Source organism: Aptenodytes patagonicus, chromosome 1 (genome assembly GCF_965638725.1).
Source record: "Aptenodytes patagonicus chromosome 1, bAptPat1.pri.cur, whole genome shotgun sequence".
Lineage (NCBI taxonomy): Eukaryota > Metazoa > Chordata > Aves > Sphenisciformes > Spheniscidae > Aptenodytes > Aptenodytes patagonicus.
The window spans coordinates 123,041,364-123,064,617 of NC_134949.1; the positions used below are offsets into that span (position 1 = coordinate 123,041,364).

General features: G+C 40.2%; 1 protein-coding gene across 2 annotated transcripts in view; it reads right to left on the reverse strand.

Moving 5' to 3' along the window:
• Positions 1-11,308: 11,308 nt before the first annotated feature.
• RCAN1 (regulator of calcineurin 1) overlaps positions 11,309-23,254 on the reverse strand; it is a 43,430-nt gene continuing 31,484 nt past the window's right edge. Inside the window, exons 1-4 of one of the 2 annotated variants that reach the window (XM_076353631.1) lie at positions 20,832-20,972; positions 18,526-18,699; positions 17,375-17,534; positions 11,309-14,327 (exon numbers count right to left, since the gene is read on the reverse strand). In XM_076353631.1, the coding sequence (XP_076209746.1) occupies positions 14,164-14,327; positions 17,375-17,534; positions 18,526-18,699; positions 20,832-20,918 (585 nt within the window). In that variant the 5' untranslated portion in view covers positions 20,919-20,972 and the 3' untranslated portion in view covers positions 11,309-14,163. Of the gene's footprint in view, positions 14,328-17,374; positions 17,535-18,525; positions 18,700-20,831; positions 20,973-23,254 lie in introns of those variants that run through there. The other variant, XM_076353623.1, reaches the window with a different exon arrangement.

The following is a 23,254-nucleotide window of genomic DNA, read 5'->3' on the forward strand; positions in this document are numbered from 1 at the left end:
AGTCATAGAATTGGATTGCGCTGGTGGGAAGGGCAGGGAGTAGCACTTTGCAGCTCCAAATCTGCAAGTTACAATTAAAAGGCTTTCAAGCGGTCAAGTTCAGCTTTCACTACCAGAAAAACTTTTGTCGGCAGCTGTGAGCGTGGCTTCTAGTTGTAAGCGCTTGATGCCTGCTGGGTTAAAAGTGCTAGCTGGGGAATCTGAACCTGCCAGGGGCCTGGCAAAGTGCACAGACTCTCCCCCTTCCTTTCACCTCCCCAAGGGGAAAGTTATATGCTTGCTTAGGAGATAATGGAAAAAGAAAATTTGTGAGCAGCTGTTTGTGCTTGAGGATCCATCTGCTGCACCACGTAGAGCTTTGATGCCCGTTTTAAGACACACAACATGGGTGTCTGACTCGCTGATAAAGGAAATGATCACAAGAGGCTGGACGCTCACATGCTTGCAGGTTTGGACTTCACCCAAATGAAAAGGTTGGCCTAAGCCGGAGCTGGCTCATTGTGGCGCCAAGACAGCTAGTGTGGACATGATTCAACAGTAGATGAGCTCAGGTGTTTAATGCAGTCGGTTTTCTGATGTGTTTATGGGCCTCCAGTAATACCCTGAATTACTGCCGGGTTGGACAGACAGGGACACAGAGCTTGAAAAGAATTCGTACCTCTGTGAACAGACCTTGTACCTGCATCAAAAAGTCATCCTACATTTTCTACCAAATGCTTTAAAAGCACTTTAGAAGCTTAATCACTGCAAAAATATCATTTTTACCTGTAATAGATATTTTTAAACCAATTGTTCCACAAGCAGCAGGGTGAAGGAAACTTGCTTTCTTATGGGTTACCCACTCTACAGTTGGATTTTTTTGGTGCTCAAAAAAAACCCCCACCAAACCATAAAAGGGCAGAAGTGTTCCAGGAAGGCAGGACACTCCTTGTGTGCATTTCCCTCCCTCATTTTGCTTCCCAGCTCCGCGTTGATTTTCCAAAGAAAAGGCTTCTTTATTCCTTTGCCCTCATTAGAGGCACTGGCAGGCATCTCTCCTGCATCCGGCTATTTACCACCTTCTCATGGAAGTCCCATGTACCTGGCCAGATGGCAAGATTACCTGCAGTATAAGCTCTCCACGTGGCTTCTGTCTGAAGCCCTCTTTGTGGAGTTTGTTTGTGGAGTTGGTGCAGAATTTGCCGCGCCATCTGGCAGCATGTAATCAAGTGGAGCACAGGGAAATTGAGACGTTTGGAAGCAAAATAGCTAGCATCTGCAGATAGCAAGCAGCCTCGTAGCCAGCCAAGCTGTGGTGTCATCGGTAGAACTCTGCCATTTCCAGATCAAGGCTCAGTGGTTTTGCAACGTCAGCTGAGGAAGCACTTGTTTTTACAACGACTGGGGACCGTGCTGCTGTTCAGATTGACTAACGGCAGCAAAGTGGCAACCTTCTCACTTCCCACTCACCCTAAGCAATAGGCGGCAGCTCCGCTAGCTTGTCCTTGGGCTGTAATGAGTTACCCTGTGGGTAACAGAGCAAATGCGTCTCTTCAGTGCGTTTCCTTCTCTGCCAGCAGTCAGCATCTATTTAGATGCACAAGCAATTCTGCGTGACTCAGCTGGCCAAGTGAAGGCATCTACTGCCAAGGAAACAAACAGCGCTGGCACCCACTGCCTACACGGTCCCTCTTACCGCTCACCACCGCCTTGTGCCATCCAGCCTGCAGAGGTGCACAACTTCTCAGAATTTAGATCAATTCTCATCTGCCCTAGGGTATAACAGATTGATTTCCAGTAGGACTTCATTTTTTTAAGTGTTCTCTTAAATAGCTCTGAGAGGTTCCTCTACACCGGGGAGCTCAGAGCCAAGGCATAGACTGGGGCTGTTTCTATCGATACCTCACTCATGCTTAATGACTTCCACTTTCTGGCCTCCTCAGTGTCTTCTCTCACATGCCTGGGTGTCTGGTCCTCTCTGCTCACACTGTAGCTCGAAGCTGCTTGAGACAGAGACCTTCTGGAGCCTGGTGTTTGCAAAGCACGCATGTCATCGTGAACTTTGGTGAACAACAATTAATCATAGCTTTTACCCTGAGGAGTTGTTCTTCCCTCCTCCTCACAGCCCACACATCTGCCACAGCCCTCAGCAACCCTGATATCTGATGAAAAACGTACTCCTAAAACAACACAGCAACACCTTGCTTCTGTATTGACAGTGTCTGACATGGAAACTGGGCTATGCATAAAATGAGTCCCAAAATGGCTCTGACAACGTGTCAGATGTATAAAGGAGGTACGGGCAGAGAGATCAAGCACTGAGCGGTAAACCTTTGGAAACCTTTGGGAATAGAAGGAAGTTACAGGACATGTGGATGAGTTAATTCATTGCCATGCTCTATGGAGAGGAAAGATTGGGTATTTACTACTAACCAGCACCACACTCCCCCAAAATGTGGCTAGTTCCTTCCCCTGATGGTTCCACAGGCTGACAAAGCATGGAAAGTTCTTGCTAAATGTCTCTCCCACACAACACAATTTGGCAGAGAGATTAACAGCATAAGGTACTGCACCTTCTTTTTAATCTCGTGTAAAAATTTTGACTGCTAAACCACTCTCCTTAATCAGCAGTGAGCCATTAGAACTGCTCCTCAACGAGTACATGCTGGAACACCGTACTGTGCTCAGGAAGCTTTTTGACCTACCTACAGGAGCTATATTATAGCAGCACTAGCCTATAATTAAGGTTGTGTCAAAGTTTCCATTCTATAATGCTGCCCTGGAAGGAGAGAGTATCCAGAGCTGAAAGTACCTAGAAAACTCATGGTTACTCATCAAATTGCTTGGGGCTTCTGTTTAGTATTTTTTAAAAATAATACAAATTGTTTAGCACATCTGAGACTTCAGACTGAATACCTAGCCATGACTCACCCAAATGAATTCCAGACCTTACTGTCAGGTATGACAGCCCCATGTCCCTTCTTGAAGATTTCCCACAGCATAAACTGCATTATTTTCATGAGCCTGAAGGTTTTCATCTCGCCTTTCCTCAAGAGATCTAAGGCAGTAGAAGTCTTCACTCACACTACTAGTCCTCCAGCATAATTAGGTTAGCTTTTCCCTGCTTATTGTGAGCACACTGCATCCAAGTATACTTCCTTATGGTGCAGCAACACCAGTCCTTCAGATGATGAGCTCAGCTATACAGTACAGAATGAGTGTACGTGTACCTGCTATCAGACTGAATTGTGTATTCTCCTTAAAGCATAAAAAAACCTCCCAGAAAATGCCTAAGTCCTTAGCTTTAAAAACAATCTAAGAAATTATATTTGCTCATACTTTTAAAAATAATACTATAGTTGTGCTTGGCTGAACCTTGAAACACAGAGATCCTGATCAGCAGCACCATGACTGGTAAGGCCGTTAGACCTGTCCACTTGGTTCAAGTGGTGAAGGAAGGTCAGTGAAATACAGATGTGCAACTGGAGCATAAGAAAGTAGAGGCTTACTCTCTATGAACCTCAAAAATTAGGAGGAGGGTAGGGAGTTGAGAGGTACCTGGTGCTGCATGAGGAACCTGGTGATGCGGAGCACGTGTTTTGGGAGAGGAAGGTGAAGTCCCAGGGGCACAGCTGCTGGATCAGAGCTATTACTACAAAGAGGATCAGTGTGATGGTCCCTAGAGCAGTAGCATTGCCAGTGGGTATGAAGAACCTGGAGGACTGCTGTGTCCACCGTGAGGAGGCATACGCGGGGGCACTGAGGAGTGGTGGAAGAGGAAACCTGAGCTGAGCTTGCTCTGACGTCCATGTCAAACTCTCTGTTCTGGTTCCTTCCTACACGCAGACTCCTCATCTCAGCCTCAGGAATCTCTTTTGCCTCTCCTTTTCCAGGAACCACAGACTAGACAGAGGGGACAGTGGGCCAGCTGTGCTCACCCCTTTCCCCACACACCTGCCTTGCAGTTCTTGAAGTGGCTTGGATCTAGTCATGGATCAGGTCACAGATCATACAACCATCTTAAGTACAGCAGGAAACCAGCAAAAGACACTAGTGACAGCTGCTGGCTGTTGACGCTCCCTCCCAGTTTCCTAATTCCAAGTCAGTTCACCTGCTCCTAGGATTTCCTTCTGTCCTCCCTCTGTCTCTTACCACCTTTTCCATCATAGCATGCTCCCTCTCTTCCCTCTGTCTCAGTCTGACTGCCACTTGCTCTTCCTTAAAATCTCAACATAGGAAATTTCATGAAAAAAACCAAAACCATCTGGAACAATGGACTTCAGCATGCAAAAAACTCTTCTCGAAAGCCTTTTCCGTCTCTTTGAATGAAATCCTGTGTATGGCTGAGGAAATATAAGCCTAACCCTTTTAGTCTTTAGAATAACTCCAGTACATCTAAGAAGTGCATCTTAAGACAGCTTGGGCAGCTACCTTGTTTCAGACAGAGCCACCTTATACAGACTGCAAAAGCAATTACAGGCAAGACTTTACCCTGCAGCTTTTTTTTCCCCCCCCAATAAGTAAAACTCCTTCCAGGTGTCCTTCATCACAGACAAGCTCATTTGCCTTCAGCTAGAATACTCCATGTTATGACATGCAATAGTTTTGACCTTCAGTATCAGAACAAGGAAGATACTGTAATTCCCTCTCACAAGAGCTATATTAGCGTGTATATTCTCTTTGCATACTCTCCCTCCTTTGAATGAAGTACGGAGTACGCACAAAGCATCTAAAAGAAACATTTGACAAATAATTACTTGGCTGAACAAAGATTTCCTTGCAGCCTAGAGTTCACTGACTGCCTGCTTCTGCAATTCTCAAGAGACCAGAAACAGCATTTTTAGAAACATTTGAACAGGACATAAGATACCAGAGGGACACTGAGAAGATACTAACAAGCACTGAAAAATCTGTCAATTTCTAGAGGAGTAAATGCACGCACAATCTCCACACAATCTCCGATAAAGTGCCAGCTGACTGCTGATGTGTTTGTCCTTACCGAGCAGGGGAACAACCGAAACAGGGGTGAGTCCCCCCCTGGCCTACTACACAGAAGTGCTTCAGCACCTGAACCATTTGAGTCACTGCTGAGTATAACGAGCACCTCAGCACCTTGCTGCTTCAAGCCACACCAGGCCAGTGTGAATAAACTCCATCTCACAGAATGGGCAAAATCTTAAGAGTGGAAAACAAGAGGTACAAAGGGTTGTGCAACTGCTTTTTATGCCAGGTCATATATTTTTCCCGCTCAAATAACATCAGTAAATTAATCATTACTTATCGTAACAAAGGCTCAACGTGACACGGTTCAGCTCCAAACCTGGAAAAGGCCAAAAAAATTCCCCACTGCTGTTAAAGGTACTTTAAGTAGCTGTTCCTCTTTGTATTGGCCTGACAGTAACTCATTAATAAATGCTTTTGGATGAACTCGCCTGTTTAAATCAAATACACCCTGTGAATTAGCATCACTTTATACAGAGGCCACAGAGAGCTGGGCGTCTGAACTACACCTTCCACGTTTGTAACCTGCCAGTTTTCACTGTGTGTGTCCTACGTGCCCCTTTAAAGCAAATGGTTTTAAGAAGAAAAGTTGACAAAAATATTTGAAATTTTTCTCATAATATTTTAAACATGTCTAACGGCTATGTAACACTAGCAATTTTTACTCTCATTTACGTGGCACAAAGCTAGGCCAGGGCAGCTGGTAGAGCGAACGGTAATGTGATACAAAGAGAACTACATCCCAGATAGTTTCTACCCCCGGCATAAAATCATACCCCACTTTTAACAGGTAGCTTCACTACTGGTTACACTTCCTTTGAGCTGGTGCGCTTAAATATGAAAGTTCGATTAACACTCGTTTGAAAAGGGATGATATAAAGACATCTGCAAAATTACAAGCATTAACCATCACTGCAAGCCTGCAACGCATGCCAGCCTTTTACAACTTGCTTTTCCCGTTATGTGAGCATTGCAATGATGACTTCTTTTCAGTGACCAAAAACCTCTCCACCAAACCGCTACACCCCAGCATAAACAGCCCACGTACAAAATGCTTTATCATTTGGCTTAACCCCATGTTACGGTATGCTTGCTTACTTGCATACAGGGATACCCAGACAGATGCGCAAAGTTACTCAAGTATTGGAAGCAATCTTGCCGTGAAATACTGGATACACATTCGATGTGCTTTTTAGGGGTTATACAGCACAAACTGCACAAGCAGAAACAAGAGTCTTCAAAACCTGCGCTGCATCCTTGTGGCCTTCTAACAAGTTGAGATGTGAAACTAATTGCTAGCTATCTTCCAGTAGTTAACCTGCTCTGAAAATGAAGATTTCTTAGCAGGCTGATTTAAACACTTTGCATATGTGAACTTTTTTCTCATGAGTGATATCAATGAAATTAAGTAGAGCACAATGTGCCACGTTGCAACTTACTGCTAAAAGAGCTTATGATTACCTTTAAAAAGTATTTCGCTACAAGATTTCCTATATACCACAGATATGTTTCAAATCAACTATATTCAAAGGGATCAGAGACAAGGAATACTGTACTTTCGTAATCTAATAGTGAAATTATTTCTTTTCCACATCTGCTATTGCGATGGGACCCTTAGCTGGAGGTTGAGTTTTGAGTTTTTAGTTTTATTCAGTAGCATGCAATGACATTACTTGATATTTAGCTCCACCTATGGGCACCTCCACGTACCTCTTTCAAGGCACTGAAATTAAACAACAATTTAGTTACGCTTTAAGGCTCTAATCACACAAGTCTCCCCTACCCCCCACCCCCAAAGAAAAAAAAAGTAGATACACAATTCTGCCGAGAACTGCATTGAAGTTAGGATGTAAGTTATTATTCAAATCATACAGCACACAAATTGGTTAATGGAGAGGAGAGGAATGAGGGAAAAGGGGAAAAAAAGCAACCCAGACAACTGCATCTTAGAAATGAAACAAACAAACAAAAAAGAGATTCAGGATCTCTTTTTAGAGAATATACAAGATTACTTCCTTCTTTTCCAAGGCATTCCTATTGATTGTCTCTTTTAAAGTCATGAGAAAGTCAGACTGTTTTATTTAATTTTCCTGACGAGAGACACACCGTAAGGAAACAACACTAAGATGACTTCACCAAAATCTATTTAAAAGCCTGTCAAGTTTTGAAAGATGCATTTTAAAGCTTTAGAAGAAGTATTACAGAAAAAGTTGAAAAGATCTTAAGAATCAAGGGACATAAGTTTATGACATAAGGGAGAGGGGAAAGTAACGATAGGATTTTGGCAGAGACCTGTCAGTATAAACTTTGAACCACTGAAATGCACAGAGGCAGAGAGCTCGAAGGGGAGCTCCAGAGCATGCCTAAATCTAGCAGCATCCCTAGGCACCCCAAAAAGCACAACACATTCCCGCAAAGGAAACTCGAATCAAATAATGGTAACGTCTACCTGAATGACACTTAAAGGACCTCTTTAACTTTTCCTCTTTAGCGCTCTTATAGGCTCGATATTGGAGTAACTCCAAATATTCAATCAGTCAAGAGACATAATGCTCAGTGGCACAAGACGACTCAAAGACAGATATATTTTCTATCTCTTCCTCCAGATTTCTGCAATAACTCAGTAAACCCTATTTTGTAAAATATTTAACTCAAATAGTGAGGCTCCAGGTATGAAACTGAACAAAATGGATTTGGAAACAACGGAGTTGTGAGCAAAACACCGTCTACCCACTGAAATCCTCAGTATCAATGCAAGTACTCTGAGATACAAGGAATCTATCCTGACTAACAAGCATAGTAAGTTGAAGAGTAATTAATATGTGATACACATTAAAAAAAGAGATACAAGACAAACTCCTGCCAATACTCTAGGGCTCTTTGCACATTTGTTTACCCTTATCCTTGAACGAGCTTCTCCTCACTGAACTCGGGAAGTGGTAGAGTAGGACAGACACCATCAGAATTCCCAGTGATTTGGACAATGGTAAGATAGCAGCCAGCATCGCACTCATGAGTCTGACTTGTTCCCAGACCTACAGAAGTATTGAAGGTATCACAATACGCCCTATGAGATAGGGAATTGATTGTGGCTTGGCCGAAGTTACAGGTGCAGGGCATTGGAACACAGTACAACAATCTGCACCAGCAAAATAAACAAAGGATAAGCATGTATAAATGACAGTAGGAGACATGCAACACAGAGCAAACAGAAAATCAGATATAATTTCATTAGGATTAACAAAGGTCATGACACCTTGGGCATTAGGTGAATATAGGAAAAGCTCATAGTTGCACTTAGAGGTTTCATTCAAGCGGGATGTGGTAGTAATGAAACTGCAAACAAAATGAATTCCTGGCACAACTTCAATGGCAAGAAAACATGCACACACTCAGAGTGTAGGCAGGTCCACACAAATAAAGTTAAAGTTAAGGAGGTAGATAAAGGACCTACTTGGTAGATGGTACACAATGAACTCCAATATGTAGGAAGAAGAAAAAAAAAAAGTAAAGTGGAAGAAAGATTTCAAGATGGGACGAAGATACAAACCCCCAAAACCCCCACCCCAACAAATTCACACTCTATGAAAAGGATTGAGACTACGAAGTGCAAGCTATAAATACATAATCACTCCAAATATGAAAGTTGTTATTGAAAGACTCTAAATCTAGCAGCAAGGGCAGCACCAGACTGAAGACTACTGAAAAATTTCCTGTTGGTGCTCCCTCCCGTGCTGTGCGACCAGCATACAAGACCTTTGCAAAGCCTTTGTAAAGCCTGTGACAAAGTTCTGAAGCCACAGACACTGAGCTGCGCCTATCCTCGGATAAGAGAAAAAGTGATTTCAGAAAGACGACCTCGGAAATGCTTCTAAACCTCAGAGACTCTCACTCTTTTGGAAATATGGAATAACATCTTGTGGAAGAAGGGCGGGGGTGAGAGCAGGAAGCAACATTAGGGACAACTGGAGCTTCTTGAGCTGGTCTTTGAGAGGCAGAAAGTCCAAAACAGAACGGGTGACATGATTGCCAGAAGTGACAAAGTACCACCTGGAGCCTTTGTCTCTTCCCCCACCTGATCAACCTTTCATACTTAAACTCCCATAATTTTATTTCTTTTCATACTGCAGATGGAGTGTACCACAGTAAAAAACAATTGCCAGTTACTCAAAAAAAAAAAAAAAAGAAAAAAGAAAAAAGCAAGATGACAGAGATGCTATAATTTTAGATACATAAATACAGACCAGGCAAGTGACAAAAAGTTTTAAGTGTGATAGTCACTATTTTATCAATGGAAATTTTGCCAGAGGAGATAAATCCAGTCCTGCCAGATCCATCCTGTCACCTACTCATCAATGGAGTCACCTTTGTAACATACAGTATCTTGGGGGATATCTTACCTTTGTTGTTATTGGTTGTTCTGTTTTCTTCTTTTTAGACATCCAAATATGAATTATTAAAAGCATTAAGCAGGTATAATTTTCTGCAAAATGTTTCTGAAGTGTGTTGGACAAGCCAGGATAAAAGCAAAGATGATAGAAGTGGTGCAACAACTGAACCCAAGACCTAGTAAGTGGATTTCTGAACTTAGGTCTACCCCTTGCTATCATTTCGTATGTTTGGAACTGGGAGAGGGTTTGGGACATAGCAGAAAAAGCAAGCAAGCTTTATAGATACAAATCACAATTTCAAGTTAAAGAACTTGTCTTCCCCAAGACATTCTTTTCTAGTGTGACAAAGCAAAACTTGACTACGCAGGTGATTATGCCTAGGGCAAAATCCATGCTGTAACTGTTAAAATGGTGTGAGAGAGAGTTAGAATTATAGAATCGTTTAGGTTGGAAAAGACCTTTAAGATCATCAAGTCCAACTGTTAACCTAGCACTGCCAAGTCCACCACTAAACCATGTCCTTAAGCGCCTCATCTACACGTCTTTTAAATACCTCCAGGGATGGGGACTCAACCACTCCCCTGGGCAGCCTGTTCCAATGCTTGACAACCCTTTCGGCGAAGAAATTTTTCCTCACGTCCAATCTAAACCTCCCCTGGCGCAACTTGAGGCCGTTTCCTCTCATCCTATCGCTTGTTACTTGGGAGAAGAGACCGACACCCACCTCGCTACAACCTCCTTTCAGGTAGTTGTAGAGAGCGATGAGGTCTCCCCTCAGCCTCCTCTTCTCCAGGCTAAACAGTCCCAGTTCCCTCAGCCGCTCCTCATAAGACTTGTTCTCCAGACCCTTCACCAGCCTCGTTGCCCTTCTCTGGACACGCCCCAGCACCTCGATGTCTTTCTTGTAGTGAGGGGCCCAAAACTGAACACAGTATTCGAGGTGCGGCCTCACCAGTGCCGAGTACAGGGGCACGATCACTTCCCTACTCCTGCTGGCCACACTATTTCTGATACAGGCCAGGATGCCATTGGCCGCCTTGGCCACCTGGGCACACTGCCGGCTCATATTCTGCCGGCTGTTGACCAGCACCCCCAGGTCTTGAGTTGCTGGAGTTCATTCCTTCCCCACCTTTGACAAGTCTGGACTACACAAGAAGAACAACTAATACACTTGTCCAGTATTTCAAATATCAAAGTTACTACACTTGTTGCTGCTCTGAAAAACAAAACCCTGATTAGAAACAAACTTTAGTCTTACATGTTGTTGAATTCACCTTGGTAACTAGTAAGGTCCTTAATGTGGTAATGCATGCACAAATGCATAATCCAACAGTAGGAATGTGTTTCACTAATCTGGCAACAAGTCTTTCAAAAAGACAAATACTAGTGATCACTTACAGATTTATGGAGACTGTGCATGCTATCCTTACACAGAGGGCAAATAATAAAACATGAGCTGTACTTCCAAAAAGAAAAAGAAATGAGGTCGTCTATGTAAAGCAGGATGGCTCATTTGGAATTGCTATTTCACCTTCTATCTTTTGTTAGATCACTTAAGGACCAAGTTATTTCTGTTACTCTACGCAGGAATTCCCCTGGATGGGCCTACTATTGATGAGCAGCAGCACTTAGCTATTTCAAACCACTTCTGTGTATAGAACAATTTCTTACAAACATCAGTACTTCCCAGTCGTAAGTAGAGAAGAATGATGAGCATTAATATCAATAACTCCGTTCTGCCGTGAAAGGTTTTCTATCCATATCAAGAGTGAAACCTTCAATGCATTTTTGCATAACATGTTTTGCAACACAAAGACTTACAGTTATTAGGTAAAGCCATTTAAATGCTGATATATTTTCATATTCCAAGAGCTTTAAAAATAGAATTATTCATGTTGTAGGAGCAAACTGGTAAGGATATTATGAACAGACAGGGATTATTATAAAATAGTAAGACATTGATACCTTTATTAGGAAGCACGTCAACTTAGGCACAGAAGAATCAGTTTTTAACTGGAATATTGTGGACTGTATTTTATTCATTAGTAGATTCTCATACTTTGATCGAGATCATGCAAGTCTCTTAAGCAGAAGGCTGGAAAGCTTTTCTCTGTATAAATTCATTTGGTAGGTAAGGATGTGACCTGGGACAATATTCTTATCTGTTTCAAATCAGAAGTGTTTGGAAGCTTAAAGTTCAGAGATTTTGGCACAAAATCTTCAACGAGTTTCATGCATAAATACCACAACATTTACAAGAAGACAACAAAATATTTTAATTTAAATATGCCCCATACTATACAACTGTATAAAATACCAACTAAGCATTTGTTTGAACATTAAAAAAAAACCAAACAGAAAAAGCAAGCAGCACACTGTAGTAATGATAACAGAAGGTGGCACAAGCCAGTGTATACAACCAGAAACACAGGCAAGTTACTGTCTCACAACCTTTGTTTAGAATTACTGTCAGAAGGGGAAACACACTGTAACCATCCCAAGACTTCCGCGGTTTCTAGTGCCCACCTTATGAGGCAGATGATATTGTCCTAAAATGACTGCTTTCTTCAGATTGCTAGGAAACAAAACAGCAACTACCTGGGTTTCCGATGCAAAACTAATGCTTTGATTGGTAATCATGGAAAGATGGAAAAAAGACAGAACAGGAATTATTCCAACAATTTTAAATTGAATGAAGTGAAACACTAAGCCCAGCAGTAATTTGAGAAACATGGAAAAAATCTTGAAAGGCTTAAAGGCAGCTGTGGCAAACCTACAAAGTTTCTCTCCATTTTATTTGTGTGTTAAAAAGTAGTACCTGTATCCAGCTGATTGTTACACCTTAGTAACACAACTTGCGCACCCCCCTATCCGTAAAACACAGCTCCAGCAATACATGGCATTAGCTCTTCTTAACACTGTTAACATGGAGAGAGTGGCACTTGAGTTAGGTCCAAGACAGACACCGAGTACCACTGTTTGTTTCGGTTTACAGGGCATACCAATCAAAACAAGATCATAACTGCAAGTATTACTAATGCTCACTATATTCCTGCTCTCTGTAGTCACAGGATATCAATTTCTATTTTGCTTAGTATAACGACAGGCCTTCAATAACACCACGTTTACACTGCACCACAGCTTGAAATGGCTTCATTATTCATCTTACTTTTTTAATATATTTTATTTACTTAAAAAACAAAGGTGTGAACCTGGGCGTTTTAAGTCAGTATATGCTTCAAATGGCACAGAATGGATTTCTTTATATTAACTCCAGCCACAAAACTCATTCTCAGACCAACTGTGGCAAAAGCAAACCAACAGAGAACCATGCTTTGATTTCTAAAAACACGCTGAGAAGCTTCAAACATCCCCTTTCTAAAACTGTAAGCGATATTTTCCCACAGATATCAGTTACTATCTCTTAAAAAAATACTGAAAACTATTTCAAAGTGAGGATTTCCATTTTAAAAAACAAGTAATAAAATACACTTCTGCCATCTTTCTTCCTCTAAACTTGGATGTCATGAGCTACCGTCTTTTAACACTAACATATAAAAAACCCTAAAGCTTCTCCCACATATACCCACCATTACTTAAGTATGCATCATTACTTGGCATTAAGCATTTCTAAATACCAGCTTATTTTGGAAGCAAAGCTAAGAAAGTTTATATTTATGGACATACAAAGCCAGTAGAAAAAGATACAGGTGCGCAGCTTGTAGAACAGTTACATCGGGAATGAACGAGGAAAAGGCACTCCATCTCTCTTCGCTGTTCTACACACTGTGTGCATTTTTTCAATCACTTAAACCTTTGCTCACAACAATGCAGATTCACATACTGAGTAGAGTTCATGTCTCTCCATTACCATTTTTTCACTGAAAAATTACATTGCTGTGAATATGCAACATCAGCTTTATTTATACATTTAAGAGTATTTTTTTTTCCAAATGAGAAAGTCAAAGCTACCGAACAAGTGTTATTGAAGATATAAATTATTTAAACTTAAATAATTTAAAATCAACTTAAACAACTTTCCTATTGCACATTTTTCCATTACTTTGCCAGATAAAACCCTATATAGGCATTTAAAAGGTTAAAATTTTAAAAGCACAAGTTACATAGCACCAAAATAAGGTGCCGAAGAAATTGTATGCCTGCTGGAAAATGAGTGCCAATAAAAACAAATATAAATATATATGTATATACACATCTAGTAGTAAGTCCAGGATGCTGAGATAATAAATACTTTAAACAATTTCCCATATTTCCAGAAACATGTGAGAAACTATAGAAAATAATGCAAAGTTACTTTAGAAGACCAAGAATACACATGCACAAAATCTATTATAAGAAAGAGGTTTACAAGTCCCGTACTTTAATCTTTTAAAACCACCTCTGTTATCGCTATGTACTCACACAATGACTAGCCTATTAGTTTGAGGATTTATGTGAGTCAGAACAAAGAAAGCTTCCCCCAGTTGCTTTATAATGGAACAGCCTACAGTACCCCCCAAAAAATAAACCTAGTTTGTCCTGTTATGTCTCAAAATGTCTTCTTTTGCCTATCTTTCGTTCCCAGTGATCTGGGAATACACTCATGACATCCATCAACCCGCAGCATCAAAAATAAGGACGAAACTTCCTATATTTTTTCTGAGCAAACTTATATTGGAATTTCTCCTACTATAACTGCTGCTGTTGCCACCAAACCTGTGACCTGCTGTTTCCACAGTAAATGTTTCCCTTGCATATGTCTACTCGTAACCCTTGGAAAAACAACAGCAGTTCAACTTAAATGGGTAGGAGTATAATCCGGCCTTCTCGTCTGAATAATTTTTGGTTTGGGTTTCTTTGTTTCTTCTTCCACATCGTTTTCCTGGTCGCTCTCACATACGTGGACGACAACACTAGGAGTAGTGTCAGTTGCAGCATGTAGCTCATACTTTTCTCCTGAAAGTTAAAATATTAGCAAAGTCGGTTAAAAAGGATCCATTCTGTAGAAAAGTATAAAAGAAATTACTAAAAAGAAAGGAATGCATAAAAATGCGTAATACATTGATGACAAAAGCCTGATGCCACAACACATGAGATGGCGCAGGCAGGTGCATTGCCAAGTCACATTTACCATCTGGAAGTATTTAGGTTCTGTTTTCAAAGCAACATAGCTCAGCTGCTCTCTTAAAAGCAAGTTTACGTAAATTACCCTAGGCATTCAAGAAAGCATTCTACATGAGCAGTCGTTAAGTCTTCTTGGTGGGTTTTTGTCATTTTAAAGCATACAAGATTATCTATCCACTGTACCACATTCAGGAAGACTTTGTTTTCCTGAATGACAGCAAAACCACAGGATCTTCCTTCCCCCCAACAGCTTTCAGCGTTAAGAAAGCTGGATGCAGTTCTTCCCACCTCACACAGAGGTGCTCTAACACTGTTCTGGCATTCTGTGGAGCAGCAGAGCTAGACAGCAGGCTTCATGCGTATATAATGTGAAACACTCAGATATAATACAGCCAGTGTGTAGAAGTACTATGATACAAATTTTATTGACCACTGGTCCGAAATCTGTTTCTTCCATAATATAAAGAATTGCTTTTAAATCTAACCAGGTGTAAAATAATTTTAATCTTACATTAGATCAGGGAAAGAGCAAACTATTTCTTTCCACCGCTTCCCTGATCAGCTCCCCTTAGTTTTTTTTCTTATTACTTTGTAGTCATTACCTCTCAGTGGAGAGAACAGTCTCCATTAAGACCACTACAGTGATCTGCACATCAGCCATTCAAAAGAGCTAACACCTGTGGCAAGCAGCACACTCTGGTGTGCCAAGGCTCTGAAGTGGTCTCTGCTCTGTTTCCCTGAGAACTTTAGGAAGGGGAACTGGCACAAAGAGCAGCTCCATAGAGGAAAAGGCTCTTGCCTCCAGTTCTTCAGAAACACACAAGCCGCTGTGCTAAAGTAACCCCTGCTAGCTCCTTGGTACCAAGTCATTAACTCCATGTTCCAATGGACATCACAGTCAAGAAGCAGAGCTTTATAGGGCTCAACATTCACTATACATATATATATATATATATATGAAAAATCTCATGGGAAAAGGGATCACAGATCTGCCAATGAGCTTATTGCAGGGCATCTCAATAACAGAACTTTCAGGGGAAAAAGGACCAACTTTTACTGCTTAGTAAGCCCTTAAGTATTTATTTTAAGACAGGTTTCTTTTTGGTATTGCTAAAACCTTAAAAGGAAAGCTTGTAGTAAAGAAAGCAGCACCCATGGAGCAAGCTCTGAACTTCCATAAAGTCAGTAAGCTGTAATGTTATTTATTTATTCATTCCACGTGTTTCATCAAACACAACTTTTATTCTGACAAGCATAGTCTTATGGGACTTCTGTTTCAAAAACTGATTTCAGTAAAAGAAAATCTTTGATAAAAACATTTAGCATGTCAGCAGCATTCTTGATGGATGGTTTTAAAGACCTACATGCAGGCTCATCTGCTTAGTTTACATATTTCTAGATAAACAAATGATTTGTGGCAGCATTTTATACCTCCACTTCTAACTGTAATATCTTTCCTATAAATTGTTCTTGCCATTATAATTCACACACCATTTAAAAGATGGTATTTATTAAAAACTAGCAATAATCTACCCTAATTTTTATGCCATCATAAGCATAGATTATTGTCCCTCCATAAACTGCAAAGGGCTGAATTTTCACAGGTAAGACGAATTCCCTAGTGGTTTGTGAGATGCACATTATTTTCACTAGAATCTTTGGATATCACCAGCATACAGTCAACCATAAACTACCACATAGAAAACTGATGCATGAGAAGCTGAAACTTCTGCCCTACCCTCTCCTCCACCCCTTACTGCTGACATAGTAAGACACGTTCCCTAAGCTGGTAGGTAAACAGGTATATAAAAAAACTACAGTAAAATGATTCCAACTACAGTTTTTATTCTCTTTGATACTGCTACTAAATGTGGCCATTTTTTCTGTCCCCTAAACTTAATAGTACAGTTGCAAACAAGTTAAATCAGAGTTGTAGATTTTGGGAAATATAATTTGCACCAATTCTCATTAAGAAGGTTGTCTTAACTGAGGTATAAAGTGACATCAAGGGATGTGATCATTAATCACTGAAAAGCGGAACCATGTTTAAAATAAGAGTTCAGTTTAGTGGAACTTTACATCTATTTCTGAAAGTACTATTTGGTTTAAAACACAAATAGCTGGTAGAACTGTTTCTCCTATCTGTGGTGCTATCTATTTTTAATAAATAGACCTATAAACAGTCTACACAGCATGGTTAGCTGAAGTGACAAGCAACTTATGGGATAGCACTAGAAATAAGGGGTAAGCGTACATTCTTAATACCTCCTTTAGTTTGGACAGCGGGGAAAAAAGAGGAACCCGATACAAGCTTTTTTCCTTTCCAGGGTGAAGATATCTCCAAGTTTCCAAAAAATTAATAAATTGGAGCAGATGAAAATTAGAAGGAGCAAGGAGTGGCAGAAGCTTCTCCTTCTTAACTCCCAAAGAAAATTAGGTTGATACTGATAGTTTCCCTCCTACACATACTACTATCTCAGACACAGAGGTAATTCTAGCACAGAGCTACTGTTAACTGGTTCATTGCCTTAGTCTGCAATAGGACTCTTCCATCCCTTCAAAAGGTATGTAACTACACAATTGCCTCTTCATTTTTAGGAACCTGCTTCTTGAAAATTCTGATGAACAAGCTAATATATTATTGAAGCAACATTCATGCTCTCTACAAATCACAAAACAGATCACATTGTGGAGGTCTGGGCCCTCCAAGTGATCCTGTGGCATTACTATGTGTGTAAAAAACTACCATTTACTAATACTTTTTCTGATATTACAAATTTAATTGGTAGATGGTAATTCATCTGAAGAGTTCTAGAAATTCAGAAAGTTTAAAAGGTGTTTTACTCAACCAAAATTCTAGTGTTTCTACTCCTTCTTACCAGGTCCTAACTTGGAGATAGCATATAAAAGGTCATAGTTAATGACTGGAGTAGCATCTTCTACTTGCTTCCAATCAACAGGTGGAGAGGCAGGAGGTGAAATCAAAAACTGTTTGTCTGGATTTGGTGGCGCCAAATGTGAGCTTCCAATGTGCAAAGTCTGAAAAAAGCATAAAAGCCAAAGCTGTTTCACTATGATCAGTGAATCCATCATTCATGAGGAATTTTAAGGTTTGGATAGATGTTATGCTGTAACAGGCACTCAAGGTGGCAGCATGTAACTATATTATTGCAGAGAGCTATATGAAAGACCCAGTATACAAAATACAGACAAGCCACCACATTCATTAACTCTGATGAAACATGCAATGAAGTATGCACATCCGCATCTTCTCATTATGGAGTTTTACAAAAATTTCACCAGAAAATATCTGTCCTTAAAATACTGAAGTAGGAGGAAGTTGGATATGGGCTTTAAGGCCTAATGACAAATGGTGTTGAAACTCATTACCACAAGTGAGAGTGGTGAGAATTCTAGAAGGTATATAAATAAACTGGCTCCTTCAGGACTGTCCCTAGGGACATCTGAAACAGACACACATAGATTAATTTTCCCATTAAATTTACGGAGGAAAAATACACAGCAGCTACCAAAAAGCACCCAGATTACCAGAACCTGAGAGTTTGACATCTTTAGCAGCAGACGCTAGCCAGCTATAGAGCTGCACCGATGGCGATCTCCGAGTACAAATGTGTGCTAAACAAATGATTTGCAGCAGCGACAGCAGGATCAACAGGTAGAGTCCTGAACATGCAGCTCTACGCTTTGGATTCCCTCAGATACTACTTGAGCACGCATGTGTGTGCGTGCGTACTGCTGCCAGAGCACACTTGGCTTCCCCCACCCCGTTAAACTCTATCTTTGACTCTGCTGATTACTATCATCTACTCCCTTTCCCCAAGGTTATCAAAACTATACAGAGGGAGACATAAACGCAAAATACGCAACAGCCTCCAAATACTTGTAGCTTTGGAACAACCTGTGATTCTCTAATCAAACTGAAAAAATTAACAGTGTTCATTAGCACGATTGAAGACCTGTGGAAGCTTATCATGAGTAAGTTATGCTTAATAATCACAGAAAGACTTACCTGAGCAAAGTACAGTTTTATTTCCTTTCCAAGGAACTCTGTCTTGTGCAACTGGATTCTAGCATCTGCTGCAGATAAAGGGTTACTGAAATTTATTCGTACTCTTTTGAAGCTCTTAAAATACTGAAAGGTGATATCTCTGTCGTATGTTCTAAACAGCGATTCAAATTTGGCCTGAAAAGAAAGGACCAGAGAAGAAAGTGAATATGCAACACACTACATTTTCTCTAAAGAAATACAGAAATAAATTGCAGTTACTAGTAGGGGTGTACTACCACTCTTGAATATTGATGTATTTATAACAGCCTAGATTTAGTTTTCTTCTTCTCTCTTTTTATAATGAGTTTTTCTAACCTATCACTTGTTTTCTCTATAGCAGCTCTTTTCTTCCTTATTAAAAAATAGATTATTATCATTAATAAGTGTTGGACATGATACTCTGATTTAGTGACATAATAGAAATAGTAGTATCGGTAAGATATTGAAAAGAAATGCTTGTTGTATAAAATTAATATCCAAAGGCCTTGAAAAAAGTCTGCCAAGCATGCCTTTGTCCAAGTGTGCAATTTTCAAGGAAATCAACAACAGTTTTAATAGAGAAAAATGAAAAAAGCATATTTGCAAGCTAAATGTAATTTTCTTCAGTGACTCAGCATGCATAATAAAGTTCATGAACATCTCCTGTTTTAATAGCTGCTACTTTCATTTAGGAAAATGAACATATTATTACTGAACTCTAGTTTAATAGCCTCTTCTATTTCTGGAACCGAATTCTAAAAAGGCTCCCACTATCTTTCCTACAAAATCTTAACCACTAACCATACAGCTCCTGAAGGGCCTTTGACACACTTTCTGTTTTGACTGCGTGGTAAGAGTAGGAACTGGACCAAAACCTCATACCTTCATAGATCTGCAGCTGAGTTACTTTGCTGTCCTATCTGCGTGAAAAGACTGAAGCACCTTTACCAACAGCTGGCTATCTCCATTTTGCACATGGGGTTTGTACTCCTAGGGCATCTATGCGAACCTGACTTGGCTATTTTTCATATCATTTATAGGAAGAGTGCTTCCACTCTTACTTCAGGATGCCAGACCAAAGGAGGAGAAAGAAGCAGGAGGTTCGGAAGCTGCCATGCTCTTGCAAAGTGTTTCAGGCTCACATTGAGAACACAGTAACCAGTCACAAGCCTTATTTCAGTGATGGCAATAGATCAAGCATTCAGATTTCAGATATTTTCAGATATCTTCTCTTCATAAAAGCTTACTAGAAGTTCAATACAAAGCCAAAATAAACAAGTTTGTAAAATCACATTGCCTCTTTTTACTGTTACATTTTGAATTAGTAGGAAAAAAAGCAACAAAGATTACATAAGAAAGCAGTGATTACTTCAAAATTTCATTTTCCTTCCTGAAAAGCTCTGCTTCACAAATTTGCCACAGCTGTGTACAGAACCACTATATTTCAGAGATATTTTAAAATATCAGAGCTGTCCTGCTTCTTGCTGAGCCACACTTAAGTTTCTTCAAAATGAGCTCTGAAACAAGACCAGGACCCTCCACACACAAAGCCTGTATTTGTTACCGTCCTGTACTCGAGAGAGCTGGATGCAACCATGACAAGTAAGCCAAACTCATGCTAAATTGCATTTCAAAGTTCACATTCGACATTTAAACCAGAGTACCTGCAAGATTTGTGCAATATATATAGTTTTTTAAAATGTGTGTGATTATAGAGGTCATAAATGTCGTGCTAGCAATACGATACTAAACAAACTGTTATTTTTGTCCTTAAGGCATCTTAGCAGTCAATAATTCACTGTATCAGGACTGGATTACTTACACATTAAATTGATTCTGATCAGTTAAATATAAATCTGAGAGGACTTCTTATAGTTTTAACATTATGCTCTTAAGTACAGTGCCAGCCAAAAAATCCCATGAAAAGTACAAGCCGTACTATAAATCATGTGAATCTTACTACCAAAATTATAATCTAAACATTTGCTGAAAATGCATATGCAAGTGAAGAACACACTATACAGACAGTCAAGGAAGTCAGGAGGTAAACTTCTGATCGTTTTCAAAAATACATAGCTTAAGATTTAATAATTTCCAGAGTTAGAGTTATTCATGTCAGAGCGTACTGTTGCAGACTTGTAAGACCCAAGATCCTTACATCAAACTGAAGTTTTCTTACAAGTCAAAAAGCTGTCAAGGCAGCCGTATTTTAAACAATTTGAAACAGTACCTACATACTTTAGTATTCCAGTAGTTCACAGAAATGAAACACAAAAGATAAAGCATACCCTTGTTTCTGCTTGATTGAAGACATCGCTATCTGCCACACAGGCAATCAGAGAACTAAAACTGTAGTTAAAATTTCTAAAATGCATTTTGTGCTTCGCCAAAGCGATACTTGCTGTTCCGCAGAAACCAGTGACTTTTAAGGAAGCCGTTGGTCCTGCAGGCAGCGTTTATAAGGGAAAGAAGTCCAGCCCCTCAAAAAAAAAAAGTTTCAGAGCATCCTGTATGTGACAGCGAATTCCTGAACAAAGTCCTGCATGCTTTGAGGCAGTCAGGAACAAAATGTAAGCTGCGACTGGAAAGAGGTGACGTCAGCACATTAGTCAGCTTCCCTATGCTAATTACCAGTGCTCAGGAGGATGGAAAAAACAGCTGAGGTTTGCACAGCAGCTGCTTTATCGAGCCTCTTGCAGCATAGTTTCCACTGGTAGTAATTCCATTCAGCTCTCAGACAACATGCTCTTCACTGGAATGGGACAACCCATCTTAAGATGGAAAATGTTACTGCTAAAGGACCAAAGTCTACAGTAATAGCCTGTAATTAGCCAGGAGGAAAATTTCAAGACTTCGGAACGGAAAACAAATCCCTCAGGTCAATAGCTTTTGGTAATTTTGTGGAAAAAATACATGGACTGAAATTTAGAGATCAGGAGGAATTGATTTGGGAAACTACTTTTCCCCCCATTACAATAAGAATTCATTTTGAAGCTTTCTTCAAAGCAACTACATGGACTAATTACCATTCTTCACTTTATTAAAAACTCATTCCAAGCCTCAAACCGTTGACGTTTTTTTGTTTTGGGAGACTTGGGTTTTGGGGGTTTTTTTTTGTTTTTTTGTTTGGTTTTTTTAACAGGAGCTTCATCAGAAATCTGCTGGCAAGGTTTTAAGAGACAACCTGAACTACCGACAGCAGTGATGGGGTATGAAACCTACATTTCTGACATTTTCTGGTTTATTTGTATCCCAGTTTCAGAACATTTCCCAAGAAGCAGCACAGGACACAGGTTTTTGGGTGGGGTGGTTTTTTTTTGTTTTGGGGTGTTTTTTCCTTGGTTTTGCTTTTGTGGTGGGTTTTTTTGTTGATTTTAAAAAAAACCAAAACAACAAGAACCATTTTAAAAAAAGTCATTAACATTTAAAGTAATTCATTAAGTTTAAGCTGAAGCTTTTACAAGCTATTTGGAACTCTCCCATGCAGCTTCAGATCAAAATTTATAATGAAGTCAAATTGTAAGTGCATTTAGTTCATTTTACTATAACACGGGACTATGACAGAAGCATCAAGTTTTATGAAATACTTGCAAACAACAGTCATAAGTTTAAAACCTTATTTCATAAATATTTAATCATTTAATATTTAACTATTCACATGAATAGCCTTCTCTGTTTCCATGGGCTCTACTTACTTGCTTAAAGTTAAGGATGCTTCTTGTGCCACAGGCTAAAGTCCCCATTTAATAGTCAAACTCTCTGCTATTGTAAATCTACCTTAGCATTAAAGTTACTTTAGCGTGAAAGACTACTCAGATCAACTTCCTAAGCACCTTTCCTTAGAAGACCTCGCTTAAAAACGAGCTCAGCTCAGGAAGAGAGAAGGTGCTCTGAAGGACAACTCAACAATTGGTGTAGATGCTGTCAGTGAGATTAAACTCAACTCCGAAAGAAAGTAATAGGTAACAAGCCTCCAGTGCTCCAGAAGCACCTAACATACTGGGTGCCTGAAGGACAGAAAGATAGGAAGAAACAGCAGCTCCTTTCCTCACCCCGAGCTCCCAGGAAGATGGGACGCAGTGGCTATCCAGCCACTCAACACTGCCAAGATCTGGACTGGGCACACATGCAGTGAGAACAGGTCTGAGTTCCCAAGCTCACAACCTGTACCCAGAAACACAGATACTTAAGAAGAGCATTCATAAACAGCCATCATGCCAAGCAGTGAACCACCTGAGCTCACACAGAAAATCATGCCGAGTATGTCTTGAATCCTGCCCTTGCCCTGGAATTAGGTCGTCAAGTGTCTTAAAGACTTCGGAAGTGGAAGCACCAAGCATGACTCCATAGACCAGCAGCCAGGATGCTCATCTGGAAAATATGGTCATGAATCAGCTGAGCATAAAAGGAAAACAGGCTTTCCACATCCTAGGTGAACGCTGTAGCTACTGATAAGAAAGTAAAGAAGGTCCCCCTTTAACCTCCTACTGAGTCAGAGCCATTGGGCATACTCTGAGGCTACAGAGGTGATGGCAGCATCTCTGTGCATGACAGGTGGAAAGAATATTTATTTTGTAGAGCCTCACAGGGCCTACACAGGAGGCAGTTTGAGCTGTTCAATAGAACAAAGCCTTTGGCAACCTAGCTGCAGACCTTTATATAGCTAAGCGTGTCAAAGCTTCCTAGCAGTCCAGTGATTGTAAAGCCTTCA